At 54.9% G+C, this 11,075-nt stretch overlaps 2 protein-coding genes across 2 annotated transcripts; both read left to right on the forward strand.

The window, feature by feature from the left end:
* Positions 1-3,948: 3,948 nt before the first annotated feature.
* Positions 3,949-5,520, forward strand: LOC149914225 (platelet glycoprotein VI-like). Its single transcript, XM_090127907.1, has 4 exons — positions 3,949-4,203; positions 4,285-4,626; positions 4,706-4,870; positions 5,262-5,520. Exons 1-4 carry the CDS (start codon positions 4,056-4,058, stop codon positions 5,312-5,314), a joined length of 708 nt encoding a protein of 235 aa, XP_089984033.1. The 5' UTR covers positions 3,949-4,055; the 3' UTR covers positions 5,315-5,520.
* A 2,342-nt stretch (positions 5,521-7,862) lies between these two features.
* Positions 7,863-10,861, forward strand: LOC149914226 (osteoclast-associated immunoglobulin-like receptor). The gene is made up of 6 exons (XM_090127538.1): positions 7,863-7,896; positions 8,532-8,810; positions 8,891-9,202; positions 9,297-9,461; positions 9,632-9,678; positions 10,230-10,861. Exons 1-6 carry the CDS (start codon positions 7,863-7,865, stop codon positions 10,398-10,400), a joined length of 1,008 nt encoding a protein of 335 aa, XP_089983664.1. The 3' UTR covers positions 10,401-10,861.
* Positions 10,862-11,075: the final 214 nt, after the last annotated feature.

Below are 11,075 nucleotides of genomic sequence, written 5' to 3' on the forward strand. Positions count from 1 at the left end.
CAGGAGGGACCTCTGGGGGTCACGACTTAACACTACCTCCACTGGACATGGAGCTGTTGAGCACAGCCCTCTGGCTGCGACTTCCCAACCAATTCCTTCTCTCCAGGACAGCCCAATTCTCACATCCACCTCTCTCCCATTTTGAGATGAGGGTGTGGTGTGAGATCTTGTCAAGGACACTGTGGAAGCCCGGGTAGATGACATCAGTTGCCTTTGGATGACATCAATTACCCTCAAATGCTCGTCTCTAACATCTCTTCCTTAACCACCATACATTCATTACAACCGGTTGAGAATCCCAAAGCCAACCAATCCACCCCAAAATCCAGCCACCGTTTACGAAGGACAACACATTTTTCTGATTTATGTCAATAATCCCACCACATCTGCTGTGGGATGCCACAATCTGTACCAATCCAACACAACAGACCACGGGTGTTCCTCGATGTACATCTTAGTCCATAGCATCTGACAAATGCCTGTGTGGGTGTCACTGTGTTCCCAAAGGTCCCTGCTGCTGTCCCCAGTGGGGATGGTGGAGGAATGCACAGTGGGGACAGAGTGTGGTGCCCAAAATATGCGGTGACAGCTACCTGGATGTGTTGGGGATCACATGTGATACTCCGTGTGGGACACCCCATTGGAGCCACGTGTGCTGTGTTTGGCATCCCATGTTGGGCACAGTGGCAGGCCACGTTCAGGAAGTGCTTTGTGGACAGTTTGTGAGAGCTGACAGGTGACAGCCTGTGTGGGGCGCTGTAAAGGAGATGTGTGCACTGTCATCTGCGTGCCACAATTGTCATATGGGGAGGTGACATCATGGCAGTTCTATCCCAAAATGAGAACTGACAGCAGCTCTCCGGCCACTTCCTTTCCCCACTGCAGTCTCGCTGTCCCCAAGCTCATGGCACCAATGGCACTGGCCCTCATCCTGGGTGAGGGACAAGGCTGACTGCTGTCCCCTGTCCTAGTGCCCCGACCCTCCTTGTCGCTGCACCCCAGCCAGGGGGTGTCCCTGGGGGACACTGTCACCCTGTGGTGACATCTGCCCTGTCTGGCTGCACAGGTTGAGCTCTACAAGGAAGGCCGTTGGAGACTTGAAAAGCAGGAGGACATAGACATGGTTCAGGACATGGCTGAGTTCCCCTTGGTTAGTGTAAAGAAGGAAGATGCAGTGAAACATCTGTGTCAGTACTGGTTGTTGGAGCCACCAGGGGCATCGGAGAAGAGCGATGCCGTGGAGCTGGTGGTGACAGGTAAGGACACTGGGGACAGCAGATGGCCCTGGGCTGTCCCCACAGGGCTGTGTTCTATTGCTGTTACCTTTGTGCACTCAGATCACAGTTATCCCCCACCTGGCAGTTCCCTGAGTTCCATGGAGTGTGTGGAAATGTGGGCTAATGTCACCATCCAGTGCTGCAACCATGAATATGGGGTACGATCTGCCTGCACAAGGATGAGCTCAGCCCCTGTCCAGCACAAGGACCAGAATCGTGGGGGCACAGCCACATTCACTCTTTTTGCAGTTACACCAGCTGACATGGGCAACTATAGGTGTCCCTATCTTGTAACCACCTCCTAGCTCCTGTCCTCTCCCCCTGGGGCCAACATGTCACTGGAGGTGACACCAGCACCTGCAGCCCCAGGTAGTTCTGAGCCTCCCATTTCGGAGTCTCTGGTGCCACCCGTTGCTGGCAGAGTCTCTGCATCCCATCCTCGTGGAGGTGATGTCCGGGGATGAGGACATGCACACTGCTGGACCCCACAGGTGATGAGAGGAGGTCCCATGGGAACCTGGTGGTGGCAGTGGTGAGGGGCTGCGCTGCTGCCCTCGTCTTTGGCCTGGGCCTCTACTTTGTCCTCGATGTCCGCCACCTCTGGATACAAAGAGATGACAGCCCTGGTGGGGAAGACAGCTGAATCACTTCGACACTCGAAAGAGCAGCTTTAGATCACACCCAAGTATGCTCTGTTTCCTCTTGCATAGTTCACATACACCTCAATCTCCCTCCCATACCTTTCAATCCCTATACCTCCCTCCAGCTGTGTCCTTCCTCATCTTCCATCCCCTATAGGTGGATCAATCCCCTTAACTTTCCCCTGCCTTCACTTCCATGCACTACTGACCCCCTCGTGCTCTTTGGTGACTTCAATAACCCCCATCCCTCTCCCCTCCACATTTTGATACAGATGCCCCTCCCCCAGGAAGGCTGAGTCCATTCACTTCCAGGACAATATCTGATCAGGGAATCCCTAAGCACAACCTGCCCCCTGGAGATCCCCCAACCCCACTCTGAACTCGAAATCCTGTCCCTATGGACCCCAAGAGACTCCCAGCCTCATACATCTTACTCTGTCTTTATGTTCATCCCCAAATCCAGCCCATGGGAAACCCAAAATCTACAGTCCAGATGTAATCCTCCAGCCCCACTGGTGCTCATCCAGCCCTAAAATCTCCCAGACCCTATAGGCAACCCCAGATCTGAGCAAATAGCACCCAAGTAGTCTGCAGCACGCTCTAAGTCTCAGGGAATCACCAAACTTCCTGGAAAGGCCCCCAGATCCCATGGGCATCCCAAGCAATAGTGGAACGCCCAAATGCCATGCATAGAGACCCCATGCACTTCACAATGACACCAAATACCTAAATGCTCAATTCTTACCCCACGATCCTTACTTGTACTCCCCAAATCTCTTGACACACACTGCAGAAGGGACTGCAAATCCTTCCCAAGTTGGAGCACTGGTCAGAGAGCGGTGGGCAGTTGTGTTGAGCATCACTGATTTAGTAAGCATAGAAATGTTTTTACCGCTACGGTTATTTCTCTCTTCCCTTTTGGTCTGAGTAAATAGTTTTTATCTCAGCCTATGAGTTTTGTCTTTCTTTGAATCCCTCCCCAACCCATAAAGAGGGGGCTTGGTGACAGAAGGGCTGTGTGTTGCTGAGCTGCTGCCGGGTGACAGCACCGCAGGCCTTGTGGTGCCCAACGTGGGGCTGAAGGCTGGACACCCCAACAGCTGTGAGCAGAGCGTGTTCCAACACAACTGCTCTCAGCGGTACAGCAGCCTCAGAGCTGCTGCTCACAGTGCTCAGCTGTTCCCTCACTCTGACTCTGTTGCCCTGGAGACCCCAGAAAAGCACGGACTGCCCTATCGGGCACTGTGATCATTCAGTGCCCTCAGTGTGAGCACTCCCCATCTGTGCAGATGTCACTGTGTCCCCGGCTGGTCACTGTTGCTGATCCCTGTGGATATGGCAGAGGAAAGCACATAGGACAGAGTGTGGTACCCAAAGCGCATGGTGACAGCTGGCCGGACGTGTTGGGGACAGCATGTGGCATGCCTTGTGGGATATTCCATTGGAGCCATGGGAGCTGTGTTTGGCATCCCATGGGGGACAGTGCAAGGCCACGCGCTGGCAGCCCTTTGTGGTCTGAGTGTGACACTTGAGAGGTAAGAGCTTGTGTGGAGCACAGCAACAGGGACTGTGTGCAGTGCTCTGTGTCTGTCACTGGGAAACCAAAAGTGCCACCAGACATTATGGATATTTATCACATGAGGTGGAGACTTCATGTCTCCATCCTGTGCCCAAAGAGGAAATAAGTTTGCTTCTCCTGAAACTCCCGGTCTCTGCTGCGGTCTCTCTGTCCCAAAGCTGCTCCTGCCTCATGGCACCAATGGCACTGGCCCTCATCCTGGGTGAGTGACAATGGGGACGTGGTGCCACGGGGGTTGGTGGCCCTGTGTGCGACCAGGACCGTGTCCCTTGCAGGTTGGTGGCTGATGACAGCAAGCAGAGCACAGCATCGTGAGTATGGAGATGGGGGGAGAACAGGGAGAGGGGAGGGGAGCATTGTCTGGGGGCCAGCAGAGGGGCAGAGGAAGGTGTGCATGGACAAGGCTGACTGCTGTCCCCTGTCTTAGTGCCCCGACCCTCCCTGTCACTGCACCCCAGCCAGGGGGTGTCCCTGGGGGACAATGTCACCCTGCGCTGCCACCTGCCCCAGCCAGCTTCCCGGGTCCGGCTCTGCCAGGAAGAACGATTCCTCTCCTGCATGTACAAGCACCAGGTACAGAACACGGCAGAGTTCTCCTTTGTTAGCACAAGTAAGGAACATGCGGGGACATATCGGTGCCAGTACCAGGTGTCAGAGGAATGGGGGGCATGGCAGAAGAGTGACCCCGTGGAGCTGGTGCTGACAGGTGAGAGTGTTGGGGACAATGGGTGGCCCTGGTCGATGCCCACAGGGTTATGTCTCATTGCTGACCCCTCTTTGCACACAGATTACAACTCACCCCCACCCAGCATTTCCCTGAGCCGGGAGGGATGCGTGGAGATGGGGAGCAACGTCACCCTGTGTGTGGAGACAAGGACCAATGTCACCATCCAATGTAGGAACAAGGATAATGGGACCTCCCTCCTCCTGCACAAGGATGGTTGCTCAGCCCCTGTCCAGCGCCAGGATCCTGATGGTGCTGGCACGGCCTCCTTCCTCCTCTTTGGAGTGACCCTGGCAGACTCTGGCACCTACAGGTGCTCCTCTCGCAGCAGGAACTTCCCCTTTGTGTCCTCACCCCTTGGGGACAGCGTGACGCTGGAGGTGACTCCCACACCCACACCCCCAGGTAGGTTCAAACCTCCTTATTTTGTTGCCCCCAGTGTCACCCATGGGTGGCAGAGTCATCACATCCCATCCCTCTGCAGGTGATGCTGGGGATGAAGACACCCAAATACCTGCATCCCACAGTGCTGAGTTGGTGTCCCATGGGAACCTGGTGCTGGCGGTGGTGAGGGGCTGCGCTGCTGCCCTCATCTTTGGCCTCGGCATCTTCTTTGTCATCGATGCCCGCAGGCACTGGATACAGAGATGTGAGGCCTGGTGGGGAAAGTCTTAGATGGTTTTGATGTCCTACAGAACTCCCCAGTTGTCCCCTTCCTCCTCTTCCCTTCTCCTGTAGAATGCACCAGGTGTGCCATTCGATCCACTACAGGTTGCCTATCGATTCTCCCAAGTGTCCCCTGCTCCCCTTCCATCACCTATAAATGCCCCCACATATCCCTCTATTTCCCCTTCCAGCCCTCATACATTACCCCAGTCATCTTGTGCACGGATGTCCATCCCTTACTGATCCCCTAGAAATTTATTCAAGTATCACCTGACTCCCCTGCCATTCCCTCTATGTCCCCACATGCCCTACAAGCATCACTTCCCTTTCACCCTCCATAACCCCAACCTTCTTCCCCTCCTGTATTCACACAGGGGCTGACACAAACATCCCCGAGGCCATGCACTTTCACGTAAGGGAAACCTAAAGGTGAGGGATCCTAAATCCCAACCTGCCCCGTGGACACCCCATCCTCCAATTGCACCCTCCTCCTCATATGGCTTATTTTACACTTATGTGCAGCCCCAGATCCTCACCATGGGGAAGCGCAAATCTGCATTGTGGAGAGCTCCCCAGGCCCCAGATCAAAGTTTTTGGAGGCCCTAGGCATCTCCCAGCCCTAAACAACCCCCTGACAGTGTGAGCAGCCCCAGACCACGTAGTGGGACCCCACAAACCCTCACAAAGTGGGATGTCCCAGTTTTGGACCAATGGGACTCCAAATCAAAGCCCCCCCAGGTCCCAAACACACCAACTACGATCACCACTCACACTTCCCACAGAGCTGTCCCTCCTCACTTCCATACAGAGGAGCTCCGCAGCCATTCTCCACTGTCTCCAAGTGACCCCTGGTGACAGTGAGGGACTGATCTGTGCCAACCAGGAGATGCCGCCTCATGGGGGGACCCACCACTCCACAGCCCCCAGTTACCAATGCTAACGTGAGCGCTGGCAGACCGTACCAAGGCCTCCCTCCAGCGTGTCTCATTTTTGGGATGCACAGTGTGGAAGAGAACCCAATTCAATGTTTTGAGCTCCCTCTCAATGATTCCCAGATCTCACCTCATCTAGCACCATCAAGTCCTTGCCAGATCCCCCAAGTGCTTCCCAATCACACCAAACCCCTAAATGCTCATCTCTAACCACAGCCTCCTTTCCTTGCCATCCGATCCTTCAGCACCCTTTCATAGTATGGGTGGAGATCCCGACAGCTGTGAGCAGAGCGTGTTCCAACACAACTGCTCTCAGCGGTACAGCAGCCTCAGAGCTGCTGCTCACAGCGCTCAGCTGTTCCTTCACTCGGTGCCATCCATCACAGCTCTCAGGGCTGTTCCCTTCACTGCGCTGGCGCTGCTTCTCGCCTCTGAGGGCTGCCCTGCAATTCTGGATGCTTCTGCCCGTTTGTCTGCAGCGTGTGCTCGTGTGACAGCGGCCATGGATGCCATGTGCTCCTTGTGCTCAGCAGTGCCATCACTCTGGCACTGCAGGACCCTCACCGCGGGAACTCCTCACACGGGCACTCTCTGCTCCACAGGAGTGCCAAGTGTTGATGGACATTTTTAAATCCCTCCACCAAACACTGGCTGATCCAACCCCTGCCACAGGACTTGTGTTTAGCCCAGATTCTCAGCCAGGTCATACCACAGAATTCCAGAAGGTGGGGTTGGAAGTGACCTCTGGAGTTCTCCAAATCCAACCTCTCTGCTCAACTTGTTTCCCTGCCATTGGTTGCACAGGAAAGCTTCCAAGTGGGTTTTAATTATCCGCAGTGAAGGAGAACCCACCACCTCCCTGTGCAGCCTGTTCCAGTGCTCTGTCTCCCGCACAGCATAGCAGTTCTTCCTCATGATTTGATGCAACTTCCTGAGCTCCAGTTTGTGCCCGCTGCCCCTCGTCCAGTCACTGCACACCACTCAAGAGAGCCCAACCCAATGGTGCAGAATGGCAGCACGGAGCTCTGGTGTGTCAGCCACTCCTCCCAGCTTTGTGCCACCTGCAAACCTGCTGAGGGTGGACTCCATCCCTTTGTCCAGGTCACTGATGGAGATGTTGAACAGCACCAGATCCAGCACCCACCCCTGGTGAACACCACGAGTCACAGCCACCAAGCGCACCCTGCACTGCTGATGGAGCCCAAAACCATGGACTCAATGAGCTCCACCAACACTTCACAGGGATGACCAAGGGACCGCGGAAATGCTGTGTGTGTATGTGTACTGAAACACAGGATAGGAGATGGTGGTTAATTAGGCTGCATGGGAAACAGTGGGACCTGAGCCTGATGTAAGCTGTATGGAACATGGCGGGGTATTGTCCTGGTTTCAGCTGGGATAAAGCTGATTTGCTTCCTTGTGTCCTGTGAGTTTTGGCTTCAGAAAACCAATGCTGATGGCACAGAGGTGGTTCAGCTGATGCTGAGCAGTGCTGCACAGAGCTGAGAGTGGTTCCGTTTCTCAGCTTCTTGCCTTGTGCTGCCAGCGAGGGGCTGGGGGGCACCAGGAGCTGAGAGGGGACCGAACCAGGACAGCTGACCTGCAGTGCCAAAGGCATCTCCCACACCATATGGCATCGGGTGAGAAATGGAACTCTGAGGAGAGCTGCATGGGGTGAGCGGGTGCAGCTCAGGGATGGGTTGGGAATCAATGAGTAGAGGTGAACAGTTGTGTTTTGCAAATATACTTCATAGATGTACACACAGATGTACTGCTTGTGTAACGCCATGCTTTTGTGTATCTTTGTGTGAGATCATGTCTGTAAACCTGTGTGTGACCACAGCAATGCACAAGTGTGTCCTTAGCAGGTACGCACCACATTGGTGTAACACGTGTGCTCCTTCTCTGCCAAAACATTTCCTTAGAGTTGATCGATGTCTGTGCCACACGTGTGCTCCACTGTGCCTGTGTGTCCATAGCACATCCTATGCCTGCGTGGTGCCACTGCATCCCCAAAGGTCCCTGCTACTGCCCCCAGTGGGGATGGTGGAGGAAAGCACAGTGGGGACGGAGTGTGGTACCTGAAGTGCGTAGGGACAGCCAGCTGGAAGTGTTGGGGACCACATGTGACATCCCATGGGGGACACCCCTTTGGAGCCATGTCCTGTGTTTGGGATTCCATGGGGGGAAAAGTGCAGGACCATGTGCTGGCAGAACTTTGTGTGTGACACCCAAGCCCAGACAAACTGCAAAGGACATACCAGCGGGGACTATTTGCACAGCTCCATGTGTACAACATTTCTGGGGACCCCAACATGCCACTTCCCATTTGGGCTATGATTGCCACATCAGTTGGCAACATCACACCATCCTGTCCAAAAGAGGAACTGGCAGCAGCACAACGCCACTCCCTGTCCCCACTGCAGTCTCACTGTCTCCAAGCTGCTCCTGCCTCATGACTCCAATGGCACTGGCCCTCGTTCTCAGTGTGTGACAATGGGGATGTGATGCCAAGGGGGTTAGAGGCCCTGTATGGAACCAGAACCGTGTCCATTGCAGGTTGGTGGCTGGTGGCAGCGAGCAGAGCACAGCATTGTGAGTATGGAGATGGGGGGAGAATGGGGAGAGAGGGAGGGGAGCATTGTCAGGGTGCCAGCAGAGGTACACAGGGGGGTGTGCAGGGACAAGGCTGACTGCTGTCCCCTGTCCTAGTTCTCCGACCCTCCCTGTCACTGCACCCCAGCCAGGGGGTGTCCCTGGGGGAAAATGTCACCCTGCGCTGCCACCTGCCCCAGCTGGCTGCCTGGGTCCGGCTGTACAAGGAAGGACGTTGGATACACAGCAATTACAAGTACAAGGAGCAGGACACTGCAGACTTCTCCTTCTTGAACACAAATCGGGAGCACGCAGGTAGATATTTTTGTCAGTACCAGGTGTCTTGGTCAGCAGTGGAATCAGAGAAGAGTGATCCTGTGGAGCTGGTGCTGACAGGTGAGGGCACTGGGGACAGCAGATGGTTCTGCTTGCTCCCAACAGGACCGTGTCCCACTGCTGTCCCTTCGCTCATGCAGATCGCAGTTTCCCCCCACCCAGCATTTCCCTGAGCCCTGAGGAATGTGTGGAGATGGGGACCAATGTCACCATCCAGTGCTGGAACAAGGACTATGGGGCCGCCTTCCTCCTGCACAAGGATGGGTGCTCAGCCCCCATCCAACGCCAGGACCTCGATGTGGTGGGCACAGCCACCTTCACCATCTTTGGGGTGACCCCAACTGACAGCGGCACCTACAGGTGCTCCTACCGCCCCTCGGGTCACCCCTTTCTGTCCTCACCCCTTGGCAATAACGTGACTCTGGAGGTGACACCCACACCTGCACCCCCAGGTAAGTCTGAGCACCCCATTTGCGTGCCCTCCCTGCCACGGATGGTTGAGGCTGTGTTGCTGCATCCGGGCTGAATAGGGCTTGTGGCTGGCAGTAGAGACACCCAAACACCCGGACGCCACAGGTGCTGAGGAGCAGTCCCGTGCCAATCTGGTGCTGGCACTGCTGAGGGGCTTTGTGGCTGCACTCGTCGTTGGCCTTGCAGTTTTCTTCATCATCGATGCCCGCAGCCTCTGGATACAGAGAGATGAGAACTGTGGTGAGGAAGCTTTTAAATGTCTACCATCCCCTCCTGATTCCCCCAGTGTTCCGTGCCTGCACTTCTATCCAATATAGTTCCTCCCAGGTGGCCCTTGCCTGCCCCTATAGATTCCCTTCAGGCTCCTTGAGCATGGTTCATGACCTCCCCATAACTCCCACCTTCTCCAGTTGCTGACACAGAAGCCCCCCTGAATGCAGAGGCCGTGCAGTTCCAGGTCAGTGTCTGGGTCAGGGGACACAAATCCCAGCATTCCCCTTGGGGCCTCACCAAACCCTGCTCATAATTTCCCCAAAGGACCACCAACCCCATATGGCTTACCCTAACTTGATAGGTAATCTCTCAAATCCAGCGAATGGGGGACTCAAATTCTGAATGCTGTGGTAGAGCCAGACTCCAAATCTCAGCCTTCACACTCATTGGAGCTCTCCAGGCTCTAAACGTGTCTCAGGCTCCAAAAAGCTCTCACAAACCGATTAAGGGGAACCCTCAAAAGCTGCACATATGGAACCCCAAAGTATAACCCACAGGGATGACAAATCTAATCCCCTGCGATCCCACAATCCCTAAACACTCTCAGACCATTTGAGCACACCCAAACCACAGCAGGACCCCCAAACATCCCCCTTGGGATCCTCAAATAGAAGGACAGCACAACTCCACACCCACCCTCTTGAACACCACTCCCAAATACCAGAAGCATCAATCCCCCTCCAAAGCCTGTTGGAGACCCCATGGTGGCACCCCGCTGCTCCCCTGTGTCTCCAGGTGCCCCCCAGTGACAGTGAGCGTCTGAGCTACACCGAGATTCATGCTGTGACCCCTGGTCCCCCGGCCACCCAGGGCAGCTGCCACCCTTCAGCTCCCCGTTATCCACACCCATGTGGATACTGGGGGACCCCCGCTGATACCCCCACACCCGCGGTGCCTCATTTTTAAGGAGCTCTGAAAGGGACACACCCCAAATTCCCTGCTTGGAGCTCCATGGCATAGTGATCCCACCCTTTCATCCCCAAATCCCGAGATATCTGACATCCCCAAATCCTCACCTATGCACATTATCTCATTCCCAGACCCACCAAATCCCTGAATTCTCCACTCTAACCGCCAAATCTTTCCTGATCCCCCTTAAACCTCATAATATTTCTCTCCTAAGTCTTAGTAAATAGATTTTATCATCACCTGTGTGTTCTGCATTTATATCTTCAACCACCCCCCTCTCCCCCTGGGCTTCTGGATGCTTCTGCCCGTTTGTCTGCAGCGTGTGCTCGTGTGACAGCGGCCATGGATGCCATGTGCTCCTTGTGCTCAGCAGTGCCATCACTCTGGCACTGCAGGACCCTCACCGCGGGAACTCCTCACACGGGCACTCTCTGCTCCACAGAATTACCAGCAAACAACAAAACGCATTTGCTGACATTTTCGGTGTGCTTGCTACCTCTCCAACACTTGCCATAACAAGGCTCTTGCCAGAACAACAGAGGCTGCAAAGCACCAGATGCTGTGAGATAACCGCACAGCCTTTGTGTGTCCACCAGTGGCGCTGCTTCACCGCAAGAACATTTCTGGCACAAACACATTTTGGACAAACCTGTTAGTGTAAACTCTTCACAA

The sequence above is a fragment of the Phasianus colchicus genome, chromosome 31, assembly GCF_987193195.1.
Source record: "Phasianus colchicus chromosome 31, bPhaCol1.hap1.1, whole genome shotgun sequence".
Classification (NCBI taxonomy): domain Eukaryota; kingdom Metazoa; phylum Chordata; class Aves; order Galliformes; family Phasianidae; genus Phasianus; species Phasianus colchicus.

Bases quoted from the DNA above. Each gene is read 5' to 3' on its own strand.
- LOC149914225 (XM_090127907.1), top strand. From the start codon at position 4,056: ATGTACAAGCACCAGGTACAGAACACGGCAGAGTTCTCCTTTGTTAGC. The intron at 4,627-4,705 runs GTAGGTTCAAAC...ATCCCTCTGCAG, and splicing joins TCCCACACCCACACCCCCAG to GTGATGCTGGGGATGAAGAC. The intron at 4,871-5,261 runs GTGAGGCCTGGT...GTATTCACACAG, and splicing joins CAGGCACTGGATACAGAGAT to GGGCTGACACAAACATCCCC.
- LOC149914226 (XM_090127538.1), top strand. From the start codon at position 7,863: ATGGTGGAGGAAAGCACAGTGGGGACGGAGTGTG. The intron at 8,811-8,890 runs GTGAGGGCACTG...TCGCTCATGCAG, and splicing joins TGTGGAGCTGGTGCTGACAG to ATCGCAGTTTCCCCCCACCC. The intron at 9,679-10,229 runs GTCAGTGTCTGG...CTGTGTCTCCAG, and splicing joins CAGAGGCCGTGCAGTTCCAG to GTGCCCCCCAGTGACAGTGA.